An 18,614-nucleotide genomic window follows, 5' to 3' on the forward strand; every position below is an offset into this window, starting at 1 on the left:
GGACGAGTTTTTGTGTTTTGTTTTTCAAATTTAGAGAGACACGAGATAGTGGAAGTGTGGAAGAACGGCGACAGGGAGCGCACCTGCCACAATGCAATGAATCAACAAGTGAAGAGAAATAAAACACTTTTCGCTTGTGACATGAAATTTACTGAAGAATAAGCTGAAGAAAAACAACTTCTTAACTTAATAAACAGTGTTGGGGAGTAACAGATTACATGTACCTGAGTTATGTAATCAGAGTACAAATTATGAGTAACTGTATTCAGTTACAGTTACTGTTTCAGTGAGTGGTAATTGGATTACAGTTACTTTGTTGAAATAAATGGATTACACGGCGGTATTTTCCTGTTTTCACATTTGGGGCTCTATCCCCCCCTTTTTTCTTTTTTTTTTCGGTAATTCCACTCATTGCCGGACACTAAACCAGGACTAAAACCAGGACTAAAACCAGGTCTAAACCAGGTCTAAACTAGGTCTAAAACCAGATCTAAACCAGGACTAAACTAGGACTAAAGCAGGACTAAAACCAGGTCTAAACTAGGACTAAACTAGGACTAAAGCAGGACTAAAACCAGGTCTAAACCAGGACTAAACTAGGACTAAACCAGGTCTAAACCAGGTCTAAACCAGGTCTAAACTAGGTCTAAACTAGGTCTAAAACCAGGTCTAAACCAGGACTAAACTAGGACTAAAGCAGGACTAAAGCAGGACTAAACCAGGTCTAAAACCAGGTCTAAACCAGGTCTAAACCAGGACTAAACTAGGACTAAAGCAGGACTAAAGCCAGGTCTAAAACCAGGTCTAAACCAGGTCTAAACTAGGACTAAACCAGGACTAAACTAGGACTAAACCAGGTCTAAACCAGGACTAAACTAGGACTAAACCAGGTCTAAAACCAGGTCTAAACCAGGTCTTAAACTAGGTCTAAACTAGGTCTAAACCAGGTCTAAACCAGGACTAAACTAGGACTAAAGCAGGACTAAAGCAGGACTAAAAGCCAGGTCTAAACCAGGTCTAAAACCAGGTCTAAAACCAGGACTAAACTAGGACTAAACCAGGTCTAAACCATGTCTAAAACAGGATTTAACAGGACTAAACCATGCTGCATGGACTTCCTCTTCTATCAATAATATTTTTTAAATGGTTCAGTAAAGTCTGGGCTTTTTATTTTCTTTTAGCAGATAAAACTTCTTATGTGAAGATTTTCTCGTCTTTGCTTCTCTACAGCAAATCAAGTGATCCAAAGTATTCAGATTATGTTACTCATTTTAAGTAATTTAATGGATCCATTACAAACTACATTTTGGTGTATGTAATCTGTAATCTGTAGGGGAATACATTTTAAAAGTCACCTTCCCAACACTGTTAATAGGCAACTTTAAAGCAACCGTATGTAACTTTTAAACCAAAATTTGGACTTTTCATTTTTTTTAAAGACCTTTTTGTTTGTTTTTATTGCACTGAAAAACGTAGAAAAAACATATGTCCTTATTCTAATAAAACATACCTGTTCCCAAGTCTGGTTTTAACTTTCTACTTTCTGTTTCCATGGAATCAAGCAGCTGACTTTCCACCTCCAGAAAGTTACACATTAAACATTTAAAATTTGTTTAAAGGTCCCATTATTCGCTATTTTCTGATCTGTTATAATGTTGTTTCCTCATCACAAACAGAGCTGAAGTTGTGTTTTGTTTCATTCACACATGTTTAACTCACAAATCCTTCATATTTAGACCGAGTTCTTCTCTCAAACACAAAACACGCTGTTCCACCTTGTGATGTCATGTGGTAATAGGGTCATCCCACCTCAGTTCACCCCCAAAAAACTGCGATTTGAACACTCACATTGTCCAGTTGCAAAAAAAAATTGGCGTATGGGTAAGTCATTGCCAGGAAAGCCAAAATCTCAAATTTCAGCATGAGAGGAGTAACTTTCTGAGATATTGCAATTTCATTTTTTCACTTTTTTGCCTGGTCACCGAATTTCATATTGTGTTTACTCAGCAACTACTGGTCCAATATCAAAAACCAAGGCGTCTCTGGAAAGAGGAAATCATAAGGAATCCAAATCTGGCATTTATTTTTGCATTGTGATATTGTGGAAAAATTCGGTCCGAACAAACTAAAATTTGAAATTTTGGCTTTTCTGGTTTCATCAAAGTTTGACAAAGTAAGGTTTAACTCATTGGGTGAATTAAAATGGACTTACCCAATACAGGAAGTGCTCCACTGTGTTTTTAAACTCCAGACACCTTCACTAGAATCATTTGGATCATTTCCAACCCTGACCTGTAACTTAAAGCGGTGACGCTGAGCTGTTTTCTTCACACTGTGAAACATTCCAGTATTTTTTTTTATCTCTGCATGAAGTCAAATCTATGGAAAATATGAAAGGAAAATTTACTTCCACAACCAGTTCTGACCAACAGGCTCTATTTGTTTGGAATAGGGGTGTGCAAAAATATCAAAATATCGATATATCGTATCGTTTAATGTGATTATACAGTATCACTATTGGGGACTGCTGTATCGATATATCTCCAAGAGTATTTTTTGGTATATTTTAATAAATTATTTTGTTACAGCTACAGTTTTGTTGTTTGTTTAGACCAGGGGTTGTTTTTTGGTCATTCCAATCCTTTGAAATCTCCAAAGGGTATCCAAATGAGAAAAAATCAGAAAACTCATGTCATATATACCTGAAAAATAGCAATAAGTTCAAATATTTGTGCAGAGAAACGCAAATCTATTAGAGAAATCTCTGTTATTTGATGAACTCTTTCTTTTAGAAAATATTATAATATTATGAACAACCTGAAACTTTAAGAAAAATGCAATTTCAACACAATGTTCTAACATTATCTTGTATGCAAATAGGAATAAGTCAGTTTTTCTTGGAAAATCCTGCACTTTTCTTATATTGACATTTTGTTGATGAGGTGTCACACGGTCAACAGTCAAAACGATCGTCCTTTAAGAGCGTTTGGAAAGAGACAAGTCTTCATTTGTGCTGCTCTGGTGGAGAGGGCCACGTACAGAGACGCTGGAGACGCTGCTCTGCTCAGCACAGCAGAAAATTACCAATATTTTAATAGAAAATATAATTAAAATATTTTAGTAGAAAATCAGCTGAGGGCCACATTAAAGGTCTTGGAGGGCCGGATCTGGCCCCTGGGCCTGTTTGACACCTGTGGTTTAGAGGAAGAAAACTCATTTATGCGACACATTTGACATTTTCACTGTTTTCATGATTAAAATGTTTGTGTTTCATATGAACTTTGCACAAGAAGTGATTTAACAAAGACGTTTAGTATCACAGCCATGATTATTTTATTAAATTTGAGGAAGTGCTCCACTGTGTTTTTAAACTCCAGACACTTTCACTAGAATCATTTGGATAATTTCAGCCCTGGAATTGCCGATCTCTACTGAACAAAAGATAAAAAAGTAGCTGTTAATTTGAAAACTAGAAAAAACAACAACATTTGGAGCTTTGGAGATGAAGACAGACTAATAATAAAGAGTTACTCAAACATGTGTGAATGAAACAAAACACAACTCCAGGTGTGTTTTTGATCAGGAAACAACATTATAACATGACTTGAAGCTCACAAAGTCTATTCTGTGTCATATAGGACCTTTAAATTTCAGATTGTCATCGCCAACATGAACTAAACAAAAATAGTTTGACATACTGCGTCAAAATTATTTATCAGTTACTTCTCTGATCAAGCTTGAAACCCCAAACTTCGCGCAGCTCCTCTTCCAAGCTCTTTCATTTTTTTGTGCGAGTTTCCGCGGCGAATATCAAAGTCAACAAGCGGCACGTCAAAAAAAAAAGCCGTCGTCTACCAATTTACAGTTCTTCAGCTTTGATTTATAGTAGCATCAGCAGTCGGCACTGAACTCAAGTGAGATACAGACAGTCAGAAGGGGAGAAAACACACACAAATATATAAATACGCATATTACACACACATATATCTAGTGTTGGGAAGGTGACTTTTAAAATGTATTCCCCTACAGATTACAGATTACATACTCCAGAATGTAGTTTGTAACGTAATCCATTAAATTACTTAAAGTCAGTAAAGTAATCTGAATACTTTGGATTACTCGATATTGTCATGTTTTTTAAAACGACATGAACGTAGTGAACACATCCTGAAAATTCTTCCTTGATTTCTGTATGTGATCACTGCTGCCTTAAATTATGTCCACCCTACAGTTAAGTGTCATGTTGTTTAGACCTGGTTTAGTCCTAGATTAGACCTGGTTTTTAGACCTGGTTTAGTTCTGCTTTGGTCCTGGTTTAGTCCCTGGTTTAGTCTGGATTTAGTCCTGGTTTTAGTCCTGGTTTAGACCTGGGTTTAGTCCCCTATCTGGTTTAGTCCTGGTTTAGTCCTGGTTTTTTAGTCCTGGTTTAGACCTGGTTTTAGTTTAGTCCTGGTTTAGTCCTGGTTTAGTCCTAGTTTAGTCCTGGTTTTAGACCTGGTTTTAGTCCCTGGTTTAGACCTGGTTTAGTCCTGGTTTAGTCCTGGTTTAGACCTAGTCCTGGTTTATTTAGTCCTGGTTTTAGTCCTGGTTTAGTCCTAGGGTTTATAGTCCTTAGTTGGTTTAGACCTGGTTTTTTTAGAGTCCTGGTTTTAGTTTTCCTGGTTTAGTCCTGGTTTAGTCCTGGTTTAGTCCTAGTTTACCTGGTTTTAGGTTTAGTCCTGGTTTAGTGGCCTTTTGACCTGGTTTTAGTCCTGGTTTAGTCCTGGTTTTAGTCCTTTTACCTTACCTGGTTTAGTCCTGGTTTAGACCTGGTTTTAGTTTGGTTTAGTCCCTGGTTTAGTCCTTTTGGTTTAGCCCAAAATGTGAAAACAGGAAAATCCCGCCCTGTAATCCATTTCAAACTTTCAACTGTAAGTCCAACTGTAACTCCAATTACCACTCACTGAAACAGTAACTGTAACTGAATACAGTTACTCATAATTTGTACTCTGATTACACTCTGGTACATGTAATCTGTTACTCCCCAACACTGTATATAAACACAAACGCACGCACACACACACACCGCGCGCGCACGCGCACGCACGCACGCACGCACGCACGCACGCACGCACGCACGCACGCACGCACGCACGCACGCACACACACACACACACACACACACACACACACACACACACACCTGCACATTACACCTCCACTGGCTCCAGAACAAGAACCAGACGCGCTGCAAGTCAAACCAGACGTTTATTTAATCATCATTCAAAGTGAAGAAGTGTTTTGGGAGTTGAGTTGGGCGAGACAAAATGTGATGTGACATTTTTGTAAACTCTTTAGAGGTTGATAATATATGAAATGATTTAGTTTAATCACTCATAACTGTATTAAATGTGTAAAAATATTTAACATAAACAGAACTAGACCCTAAAATTTATTCTTATAGATAATATTGTCAATGTTTGGAAGAGAATTTGAATATATATGTGTATTGTGTTACATTAGTCTGATACTTAAACCTCTACTACATACATCTGAAGACACATTTTGAGCACGACAACAGAGTGATGATGATCTAATTGTTGGGATATCTTCATTTTAAGCAGTATCCTCAAGGCGCACGATGTAACTTTTTGGTTTGGGCTCGTTTCTTGCTTGATATGATCATTCCTTTGTCTGGAATGTTCCGCAGTATGACTTTAAACAGGTCTATCTTACATTTATTCAAACTACAGATGGTTTTATAGCTAAGAAATACCCCAAAACACAAGGATTTTGACCTGTAACTTGGTCTGGTTCGGTCTCCATGAAGATACAAAGGTTTAATGCCACACTGTGAAACATTCAAGACAAAACGATAACATCTCCACAAAGAAAATAATTTGATGGACTCTCTACCAGAAAAGTTACACAATGCACCTTAAAGTTGTTTTTTTTGTATTGTTATATTGTGATTCATTACTCCGCTGTAACACCCTCTCCTCCTATTGGTCACATCTGTTTCTTTGGTGAGTGACAGGTGGATTTGACCAATCACAGTGCAGCACGAACTCTTTAAATAAAGAAACTCATCATTTTTTATCATGCCGCCCACCGCTGCTTTGGAGATTACAGTGAGCGCTGAGGTACAGACAGGTTAGGTCATTATATATATTTAATATGTAAATATATGAAATTAAACACATTATTATAGAATAAAGTAAGTACAGCATCTGTGCCATTACACAACAGTGCACTTCAGCTCTGCACTGCATAATGTATTCTCTTCTTTTGTCGATTGAACTTTAGAAATGATGCAAAACTCTGTAAATCAGCAGCATTTCCACACACTCTGTGCTGCCAGAAGCTGAATCGGCTACTATGAATATTTCATAGTTTTATATAGGAGATATATGATCACTTTGCATAATGTATCATAAAGCAAAGTTATTCTAGTTTACCAACAATCACTTATTATATTTATATTAAGAGTTTAAATATTTAAGGAAAATACAGAATGTTTATGATTCAAAGTAAAAGGATCATTTAGACACCACAGTGTTAATCATTTAAAATAGCTGTAACACAACTATATATTTAATGTTCTGTATTATGACACACAATCAATATTTCTAACACTGATTTAGTGTTTCAAGTGTAAAACAAAACTATGGCAGCTGCACCATTAAAATGATCATTTAAAATCACCCTGAACTTAAAGGGACAGTTCAGAATTTTGGACATAGGACCTCATTTCCTCGTGAGCCAGAGTGTTGGAGACGTGTGGAGACACTTTTTTAAATATTCCATCCAGTCCTTGTATTTGCAGAGGTCACTGGTGCTAGACTAGTGCATGTCAATGGTCATAGTTATTCTGCCACTAAAAACAGTCTTACCCACTCCACAAAACACCTGAAGAAAATCTATTATTACTGCAGACTGTCCATGTAAATGTCTGTGTTGAAAGAATAATTTCAGAAGTAAAACTAACCTTACACCACATGAATCATCGCATGTTGAGGGACTATTTTCTCAGCAGCAGCAGAATTTTACTCTTTGACTCTAGTTGGTTGTGATGACATGAACGTGGCCATATCTGGAACAGGCTTCTTCATGTGCTCTGTGTGTGTCGCTCTGGCAGCTGCAGGTAAAGATACTATTACTTTGCCGGTAAGACAGGTGCTGGGTGATATCAGTCCGCCGCTGCCGAGCTTTCTGTCAGGACGTACAACTCGCTGCTGCTGCTCAGACATAAATCCGTCAAATGCAAGGCTGGTTTTACTTCTTTAGTGGCAGGATAACTATGGCCATTGACATACAAGGACTGGATGGAATATTTAATAAAGTGTCTCCACGCGTCTCCAACACTCTGGATCACTAGGAAATGAGGTCCTATGTTCAAAATTCTGGACTGTCCCTTTAAACCTGAGTCTGGACCAGTGCTCAGATGAGACAGAGCTGATGTCCACTGCTCCTGTTCTCCCTGCGTCTGTTCTGTCTGAGTGTGTGGACAGAAGCAGCTTTTTAAAAAATCATCTCCTGTATTTAGTCTCTGAAGCCGCCTTTGGGGCCATAACTACTTGGCATCTCATAAACCAAGTCCAGATCTGCCTGTGACTGAACTACAGGCCCAGAGTTAAAGCTGCAGGTGCTGCTCTCCACGTCTCACATCTCCCAACTGTGTGACGAAGAGGAAGAGGAAGAAGAGGAGGAGGAGGAGAGCAGCTCTAGTACTGTATAATGAATCACAGTCGTGCTCGGTGACGGGAGGGCATCAGGCGTAGTAGCAGGGGGACACCAGCAGGTCCGTGAGCACTAACAGTTGGTCGTCAGTGAAGCTTTGGCGATGCTCCTGCCAGTTATCATGATGAGTGCGTCTGAACTCCGAGAGAGTCTTCTTCACCGTCATCTGTGGGCACAGACGCACACACACAGTTACACACACAGATTTACACACATACACGCAGTTACACACACAGATTTACACACATACACGCAGTTACACACACAAGTACACACACTTACACACAGAATTACACAAATATACACACAATTATACACAGAATTACAAACATGTACGCACACAGAATTACACATATACACACAGTTACACACAAATATACACATACACACACACCTACACACAGCATTACACAATACACACACACTTACACACACGTATACACACACATACACACACTTAAACACAGAATTACACACAGAATTACACACATATACACACGTATTACACACAGAATTACACACATATACACAGAATTACACATATACACAGTTACACACAGAATTACACACACGTATACACACGTACACACATACACACAGAATTTACACACATACATACACAGAATTACACATATACACAGTTACACACAGAATTACACACACTTACACACATACACACAGAATTACACACACACATACACACAGAATTACACACATACACACATACACACAGAATTACACACACACACACAGAATTACACACGTATACACACACTTACACACAGAATTACACACACACACACTTACACACAGAATTACACACATATATACACACTTACACACAGAATACACACATTACACACATTACACACATACACACATACACACAGAATTACACACATACACACACACACACACACAATTACACACGTATACACACACTTACACACAGAATTACACACATACACACAGAATTACACACACACACTTACACACAGAATTACACACACATACACACATACACACAGAATTACACACATACACACTTACACACAGAATTACACACATACACACAGAATTACACACAGAATTACACACATATACACACAATTACACACAGAATTACACAAGTTACCCACAGAGAATTACACACATAATTAAACAAATATACACACACAGAATTACACACATATACACACACATACACACAGGTACACACAGAATTACACACATATACACACAATTACACACAGAATTACACACATACACACAGAATTACACACATATACACACACTTACACACAGAATTACACACATATACACACACTTACACACAGGTACACACAAAACTACACACATACAGTCGTGGACAAAATTGTTGGTACTCCTCTGGCAATGAAAGCAAAATCAACAATCATCACTGAAATAACTTGAAACTAATAAAAGCAATAATAAATACAAATTTACTGAAAATTGTCCAATGAAAATCAAACATTGCTTTTAACCTGTGGTTCAACAGAATGAAACTGGTCGGGACAAAAATGATGTTACCCTTAACTTAAATTAATATTTTGTTGCACAAGTTTAGAGGCAAACTCTGCAATCAAATGATTTCTGCAAGTGTCAATGAGACTTCTGCACGGGTCAACAGGTATTTTGACCCACTTCTCGTCAAGCTGCTTGGAGACGGTCTTATTGTCTTAATCTTTAACCTGCTTGTCTATCATTTTCTCTCTAGTCTTTTGACACAATTCTCTTCTTCACATTCTCTGGTCCATGTTCAGTGTTGTTTCCATCATGTCTCTAAACAGCACAGTGACACATGTCGCCCTTTAAACAGACAGACTGACTGAGGACAAGTTAGAAGAACCTGTGATGCAGATTAGAGACACACCGAAGTTTAACATGTCCCTATTGTCCAAGTGCTTACAATCTTTTCTAGAGGTACCATCATTTTGTCCAGGCCAGTTTCAATAGTTTTTAAAAATAATTCTGTTGAACAACAATTCAAAAGAAGTGTCTGATTTTCATTGGCTATTTTTCAGGATTTTTAAAAATGTATTATTGCTTTTCTCAGTTTCAATTGATTTCAGTAAAAATTGTTGATTTTTCTTTCATTACCAGAGGGGTACCCACAATTTAGTCCACGTCTGTATACACAGAATTACACACACATATGTACACAGTTACACACACAGTTACACAGCAGGGACTGAGTGGGCAACAGACCCACAGATCTGTAATGTAATCTAATCGTCATAGCAACTGAGATGACATCAGACGGTTGAATATAAATATAACATGTGCTCCAGCTGGTGTTAAAACATTCATAAACGGAGCTGGAATAAACAGTACTGAACTGACACATATCACACACACAGACATTTTGGGTGGCACAGCAATCTGGTTTTAGTTGTAAGATCTGGCAACGCAAAGAAGAGCGCTCATTCAGATTTCTGTCTTTGTGGACGGTCAGTTTGAGAATGAAAAAACAAAATGTACAATTGTGATTAAACACCAGTTTCTAAGTTGCCAACAGCTAAATGATCAATGAATAACTGGATTTAAATAGCACATTTCAAGACACCCAAAGCACTTTACAAATTCTGTACATAATAATGATGATAATAATAAATGTTTAAATAAATGTTGATATATTTCTCCATGTTCTTGAGCAAAATGTCTTACCTGAGTACATATACAGTTGCAAACAAAATTATTCAAGCTGGTGTCTGGCAGCAGGTCATAACAGCAAAATGGTGCTCTACTAAATATGAGACGTGTGGAGACACTTTTTTAAATATTCCATCCAGTCCTTGTATTTGCAGAGGTCGCTGGTGCTAGACTAGTGCATGTCAATGGTCATAGTTAATCTGTCACTCAAAACAGTCTTACTCACTCCACAAAACACCAGAAGCAAAACTATTATTACTCCAGACTGTCGATGTAAATGTCTGTGGTGATAAAATAATTTTAGAACAAAAACTAACCTTGCATTTGAAGGATTTATGTCTGAGCAGCAGCAGTGAGTTGTACTTCCTGATAGAAAGCTTGGCAGTGGCGGACTGATATATGAGAAAATAGGCCCTCAACATGCAACAATTAGTTTTATTTCAAACATTATTCTATCGACAGTCTGGTGTAGTGATGGGTCCAGCAACACTGACGCTCCAGCGCATGTGTCGAGCTTATAGAGCGAAGCCCAGTATCAATGTGCGTGTCGCTTTAAGAAAAATTCATGTGACCGATACTGCTGCTCTTTTGCTCGTCACCGACAGGCCAAACTGTGTTTAAAAGGCACCGCATCTGCATTTGTCAACGGGATGAATCACCTTTAAAAGAAGAAAATTACCCTTCCAAAGATTCAAAAAGACCTTCCCCTTCTACATTAACAAAATGGAGCCCGAGAGAAAAATAAAAAATTCCATTATGTGAGATCATTTTGATCTTTTAAGATAAAAAATCCTGCACACCTTCTTACTTGCAAACCTGTTTGCCTGATGAAGGCCTACTGCCGAAACGTTACACGGTTTGTCCTAATAAATCTAACAATTTGCAAGTAGGACGGAGTGCGGGATTTTTCTCCATGTTCTTGGGCTGCTCCCTCTCCTCCAATGCACCCGTCTAAAGTAATTGATGTGCGAAGTGCGAAGAACGACTAGGTCATTAAATCAGTGTGTCTTGCGAGTCTCAACTAAGTTACCTGCAATGATGTATACGTTAAGATCCAACAGGTGTCAGTATGGAGCAACACTGGACTGGCACAGTATCAATACAGTTTGGGGAATGTGCCCAAACGCTTCACGAGGTCTCATCTACCCATCACTAGTCTGGTGGAATAACAGATTTACTTTGTGTGTTTTGTGGAGTGGGTAAGACTGTTTTTAGTGTCAGTATAACTATGACCATTGACATGCACTAGTCTAGCACCAGCGACTTCTGCAAATACAAGGACTGGATGGAATATTTTAAAAAGTGTCTCCACACGTCTCCAACACTCTGGATCACTAGGAAATGAGGTCCTTTTGTGTTGAATTTGGAGAAACCACTTGTAATTTTAGTTGTGTTGAGCTCTTTAAATTGTTCTTGTTTGATTTATTTTTTGTAAACAGCTGCTAATTTGTACATTTTATCAGTAAACCTAATTTGCAGTGAGGGCTGAATAATTCTGATTGCAGCTGTGTACTGTAAAAGCAGCTCTTGGGGTCAAGATAAGTCCACGGTGTACTTTCTGCCACTAACACTAAACTAAACACAAACTAAACTCATCACGATGAATAATTAGGATGTGCAGAATTCATACTCTGCACCACAGCCAATGATTTAAAATGAACTAGTTCTGTTTTTCACGTTTTAGAACAGTAAAAATCAGGTCCTTTAACAGAGGAATCACTGTTAAGTCATTAGAGTGTTCCTGATTGCACCAAGAATTGAACGTGATTGACGGACCATTCTTTTGAAATTACAAATCTACTGAAGATAGAGTTATAATTGTTGTCAAAGTATTTCGCTAAGACAAGTAATAAAAGGTCATTCTGGATCATTTATTCTACCTGTTCACAGTGTTAGAGGTCGACACTATCTGTATATAATATTTTTATATAAATTAGAGACAAACAAAATTAAACTTAAAAGACCAATATTACACAAATTTGACTCTTGTGAGATTTAAGTCATGTTATAATTTTGTTACCACATCAAAAAATACCTAGAGTTGTGTTTTGTTTGATTCACACATGTTTGAGTAATTCTTTATTATTAGTCTGTCTACATCTCCAAAGCTCAAAATGCTCTGTTCCACCTTGTGATGTCATGAAGCGGTAGTTTTCAAGTTAACAGCTACATTTTAGCTTCTGTTCAGTCGAAATGGGCAATTCCAGGGCGAAAATTATCCCAGTGATTCTAGTGAAGGTGTATGGAGTTTAAAAACGCAGTGGAGCACTTCCTGCCATTACCACATGACATCACAAGGTGGAACAGAGTGTTTTCAGTTTGAGAAAAGAACTCAGCCTAAATATGCAGGATTTGTGTGACAAATAAAACACAACTCCAGGCATGAGCTATTACTGTGTAGTAGTAGTAGTAGTTGTAGTAGTAGTTATTAGTAGTGGTAGTAGGCAGTAGGTAGTAGTAGTAGTAGTGGTAGTGGTAGTAGGTAGTAGTAGGTAGTAAGTAGTAGTAGGTAGTAGGTAGTAGTAGTAGTAGTAGTAGTAGTAGTAGTAGTAGTAGCAGTAGCAGTAGTTCTAGTAGTTGTAGTAGTAGTAATAGTATTTGTAGTAGTAGTAATTGTAGTAGTTGTAATTGTTGTAGTAGTAGTAATAGTATTAGTAGTAGTAGTAGTAATTTAGTAGTAGTAGTAATTGTAGTAGTTGTAGTTGTTGTAGTAGTAGTAATAGTAACTGTAGTAGTAGTAGTAATATTAGTTGTAGTAGTTGTAGCAGTAGCAGCAGCAGTAGTAGTAGTAGTAGTACTGGTAGTAGTAGTAGTAGCAGCAACAGTAGTAATAGTAGTAGCAGTAGTAGTAATAATAGTAGTAGCAGTAGTATTAGTAATAGTAGTAGTAGTAGTAGTAGCAGTAGTAGTAGGAGTAGTAGTAACTTAACTTAACTTGAGTGGTAAAAATATAAGTAAAAATATAAGTTGAAGTTATACCGATTACAAGGTCAGTGCCAAATTCCTTTTTAATACAAAATGTAAAACGCACATAAAATAAAATAATAATAACAATAATCTATGAGTGACTTATTAAATCATTTGTCCCTCAGTGTAATTAAAATGCTGCTCGCAGAGTTCTGGGCTACAGGAGCCAACACTCTCCTCAGTCATGATCTCATCTGTTTACACTGATGAATAAATAATGCTCTAAAAGTAATTAATTCATGTCCAAATGTCAAGTGCAACTATTTAAATTCACAAGGAGGAAATCATTTAACACTGAGGAGGTTTGGAGAGGGGAGTGGTCTGAGACAGGACTGTTTCACTACGCACATGAGCAATAGACGACAACTGTGACTTTATTTATAGCACAGATGAATAATTTGCGAAATATTTAATTCATTTTGTTTATCCGATTACTATACAGTCGTCCCTCGTTATAACGCGGTTCACCTTTCGCAGTCTCTTTTTTTACAGCGTATGAATGCACATTGTGCTCCTCCCCCTGCGTCCTGATTGGTTAAGGGACTGTAGACCATTGTCAACAGGCGAGTTTCAGCTGACGTCATTGTTATTAAAAGCCCGCGTTGCATGCTGGGAAATATGTTGGTCGGAGGCAAGAAACACGATAGCGTCAAACACAGTGCGTAACCTCGCGTATTTATCCCCGATAATGGTAAATTCCTGCTGCATTATCGGATGCACAAATAGAAGCACGGAAGAAGGAAAATGTCTTTTTTGTATTCTCAGTGAAAAGAACCGCTAACGGCGAATTAAACGTCTTTCAAACATTCGCAGAGCAAACGTAGAAGATCCTAACAAACCGTGGACTCCAACAAGTTCAACAACACATCGAGACTCTTGGAGGTTTTCATCTTTTCTGCTGTGAATGGCCCAGGAGTTTCCACTAAGTTATTGTGGATATCAAAGAAGTGAGTATTTGTCCAGGTAGTTGGCGATTCTGACCAGAAATTTGGTTTGGTCCACCTTTTGTCGGGGTTGAAAAGGGTGATTTGGCTCCATCGATGCTTATGACCAATTTCTGGTCAAATGGTCTTGGGTCCTCTGCCGTTAGAGTGGATAAATAACCAGGATCAATACCCTTTACGTGCTTTCTCGCTCCGTCCGTCATGTTGAATTAGTGTTTCTTGCCGCCGACCAAAATAATTCCCAGCATGCAAGGCGCGCTTTTGTCAACAATGAAACTCGCCTATAAATCTCCTCTGTGCTGTTTCTCTTGTACAGTACAGAATGTGTTCATCTGCCAAATTTACATAAATGTTCGATCTCTAGCAAGAGCTGCGTGATTGGGCCGCGCTTATCTCGGTGAGGTGCGGAGCTCTCTGTCGGTCCTTTCACCTCTGAGCCCGTCCCGACAGTGAGTCCTGGTTTAGTCCTGGTTTACTGCAGTTTTAGTCCAGTTTTAATCCTAGTTCAATCCTGGTTTAGTCCTCCTCTTCAGTCCTGGAATCAGTCCTGGGTTAGTCCTGGTTTAGTCTGTGGCGTATGCAGCACAAAATAGGGGTGTGCAAAAATATCGGAATATCGATATATATCGTTAATGTGATGATACAGTATCGATATCGTGGGCTACTGTATCGATATATCACCAAGAGTATTTTTTCGTGTGTTTTACTAAATTATTTTGTTACAGCGCTACAGTTTTGTTGCTTGTGGAGTGAAAGGAAACTCATTTATGCAACACATTTGACATTTTGACACTGTTTTGATGATTAAAATGTTTGTGTTTCATATGAACTTTACACAAGAAGTGGTTTAACAAACACTTTTATTATCACAGCCATAATTTAGCCTTTATGTTTTATTGAACTGTATCAAATCAATTTGAATTATATCATATCGAATCGAAAGTGCGCTGTATCGGTATATGTATCGTATCGTGGCCTGTGTATCGAGGTATGTATCGTATCGGCAACTTCTTAATGATACCCAGCCCTACACAAAAGTTTGATATAATCTCGGATAAACGGGCGGGTGCGATGTTGTACTGCGCGGGTTCGAGTCTCCAAAAATGGACAGAATAAATTAAACTTTGGTTCGTTACATAAAGAAGAAGGAAAATAACAAAAGGACGACTGCAGCAATAAGTTTTAAGAAGGATACAAAAAGGGTTGTAACTGTCCTGTGTGAGAAAAGTGTATAAAGTGTGTGGTGAGGGGTTTTACAGACTTAAAACAGATATAATAATCGTAAAAAATAAAGCTGACTACTTCGTGGATTTCACCTATCGCGGATTATTTTAGAACTTAACCCCCGCGATAAACGAGGGACCACTGTACTTATAAAAATGTAGTGGTGGAATGTAACAAAGTAGAAGTAGTGCTGTAGTTAAAAATGCACTGTGTAACTTTTTGTTTGGGGGTCTGTCACCTGCTTGTTTCTATGGTCACTGCTCTGCCTGGAATGTTCCGCAGTATGACATTAAACAGCTCTACATTTACGTTCATTCAAATACAAGTGTCTTTTTTTGTTTTTTTAGCTCAAAAATTCTGATAGGTGCTGGGATTGCCTCTCCACAGATCTGACCTGTAACTTGATCTGGTTTGGTCTCCATGAAGATAGAGAGGTTTAATGCCATACTGTGAAACATTCTATACAAAGCTACAACATCGCCATGGAGAAAAACATCCACCAGAAAAGTTACACAATGCACCTTTAACTATAAATTTTAAGTATCTTCTATTTTACACTGAACAATTTAAACTTTTACTTCACTATATTTGAGAGTAAGTATCTGTACTTCCCACTCTTCTACATTTTTGAACTGGACTGAAAAGTAAAAACATTTCTTTTTTATTATTGAGACCTGCTGTGGGGTTTATTTTCACAGATTTGTAGTTTGAGAAAACAAAATTATATAAATAAAAACAGCTAGAAAAAAAAAAAAAAAACAACACTATAAATTCTGTTTCTGTTGAACAAAATTCAGCAAAAATCTTTATCAAAAACACTACATTTGAAGCTTTATTAGATCTCAAAATATGCACAAAATACTCTTTAAGTCAATTTTAAAACAGGTACGTTAATACTTTTACTTAAGTAGATTTTGTCATGTGATACTTTAGCAGTTTAAAGGTGCACTGTGTAACTTTTTGTTTGGAGGTCTGTCACCTGCTTGTTTCTATGGAGATGTCATTGCTCTGCCTGGAATGTTCCGCAGTATGACATTAACCATCTCTACCTTTACATTTATTCAATTTTCAATTACAAGTGTCTTTTTGGTTTTTTTTTAGCTAGTAATACCTAAAAAAACAGGAATTCTGACTATGAGTGGGGTTGCCTCTCCACAGATCTGACTTGTAACTTGGTCTGGTTTGGTCTCAGTGAAGATAAAATGGCTTAATGCCATACTGTGAAACATTTGAAGATTTATTAGATCTAAAATATGCACAAAATACTTTTATTTTTTACCCTAAGTCAATTTTCAAACAGGTACTTTAATACTTTTACTTAAGTAGATTTTGTCATGTGATACTTTAGCAGTTTAAAGGTGCACTGAGTAACTTTTTGGTTGGATGTCTGTCACCTGCTTGTTTCTATGGAGATGTCATTGCCTGGAATGTTCCGCAGTATGACGTTAAACAGCTCTACCTTTACGTTTATTCAATTACAAGTGTCTTTTTTAGCTCAAAAATACCTGGAAAAACAGGAATTCTGACTATGAGCAGGGTCGCCTCTCCACAGATCTGACCTGTAACTTGATCTGGTTTGGTCTCCATGAAGATAGAAAGGCTTAATGCCATACTGTGAAACATTTGAAGATTTATTAGAACTAAAATATGCACAAAATACTTTTATTTTTTTACCCTAAGTCAATTTTAAAACAGGTACGTTAATACTTTTACTTAAGTAGATTTTGTCATGTGATACATTTAAAGGTGCACTGTGTAACTTTTTGGTTGGTGGTCCGTCACCTGCTTGTTTCTATGGAGATGTCACTGCCTGGAATGTTCCGCAGTATGACGTTAAACAGCTCTACCTTTACGTTTATTCAATTACAAGTGCCTTTTAGCTCAAAAATACCTGGAAAAACAGGAATTCTGACTATGAGCGGGGTCGCCTCTCCACAGATCTGACCTGTAATTTGGTCTGGTTTGGTCTCCGTGAAGATAGAAAGGCTTAATGCCATACTGTGGAAGGCAATAACACCTCCGTGAAGCATTTGACGCGCCTTCCACCGGAAAAGTTACACATTACACCTTTAAAACGAACACAAACAAAACCAAATCCCTCACATTTCTACATCTTTCTGCAAAAAAAAAAAAAAAAAAAAAAAACCTCCAGTAGCTCCATTACAATCCTCTGAGTAATTGATCTTTTTTGTAATTCTTCCTTCTTACTGTACGCATGTGTATTTCCTTTCCAATTTCTTCACACTCCGCAACACGAGAAGCCCAAAATTATCCTCATTTTTGGCTGTCTGTCACTGTATTGTATTATTGAAAATCTCAGGGCTATGGATTACATTGTACGTCTTCTTCAGGCTCGAGGTGATGCCAAAAAGATGTAATTTTCCCCTCAATTGGACGGGCAAATTGTGTTCTTTGGGCTCGCTGTGCGTTCAGCCAGTGGGATGTTTGTATGACTGGGGTAGTATGAAATAACGGAAGATAGACTCTAGAGGGGTCATAGCAACTGGCAACTGCTGCTCTGGCAAAAGCGGCAGCCATCTTTGGATAGTAGGGTGAACCAAATTTGACGGGAAAGCGACTTAAAGCGCAGGGACAGAAGTTTTAATGATGATGAGGAATAATTAAAGCTGCAGCGGGGTTAATGGCCCTCGTCAGACCTTTAAATGAGCCCCAAAAGTAACTTATTCTACTTAGGCATGCTTAAGGAACAGTTGAGGCCAATGTGGGAGCATGGGGGTCTCTGGAGTAGAGTCTTTTTTTTTTTTAAGATTTAGGGTTAGAAAATAAGTCCAGTGGCAGAAGTATCTATTAAATTATGAGACAGATATGAGTCCTCTTATGATGTGCACTCCACCGTGAGCTTATGAATATAATAACAGCGTGTAGAAGAGAGGACAGCTGGAGGAGTGAGACTGCAAAACTTTTGTCTCTGTCACAGTCCTTTTTCGCCGTGTGTGTTTTAGAGCAGAGTTTTTTTCTCTGTTTTCTTTGTATGAGTAACATCAGGGCACACACACGTATAGTAAAGTCGTGTGTGTGCGGGTACATGAGCTCGGTGCTGCTCCACCCGGGACAAAGTCTAAAACT

General features: G+C 37.9%; 1 protein-coding gene across 1 annotated transcript in view; it reads right to left on the minus strand.

Annotated features, from left to right (window-relative positions):
* Positions 1-7,750: 7,750 nt before the first annotated feature.
* psme4b (proteasome activator subunit 4b) overlaps positions 7,751-18,614 on the minus strand; it is a 187,974-nt gene continuing 177,110 nt past the window's right edge. The window contains 1 exon segment of the mRNA XM_055149918.1: positions 7,751-7,885. Within this exon segment, the coding sequence (XP_055005893.1) occupies positions 7,751-7,885 (135 nt within the window).

Source organism: Boleophthalmus pectinirostris, unplaced genomic scaffold, assembly GCF_026225935.1.
Source record: "Boleophthalmus pectinirostris isolate CB_2022bp ecotype Guang Dong unplaced genomic scaffold, ASM2622593v1 HiC_scaffold_14, whole genome shotgun sequence".
Taxonomy (NCBI): Eukaryota; Metazoa; Chordata; class Actinopteri; order Gobiiformes; family Gobiidae; genus Boleophthalmus; species Boleophthalmus pectinirostris.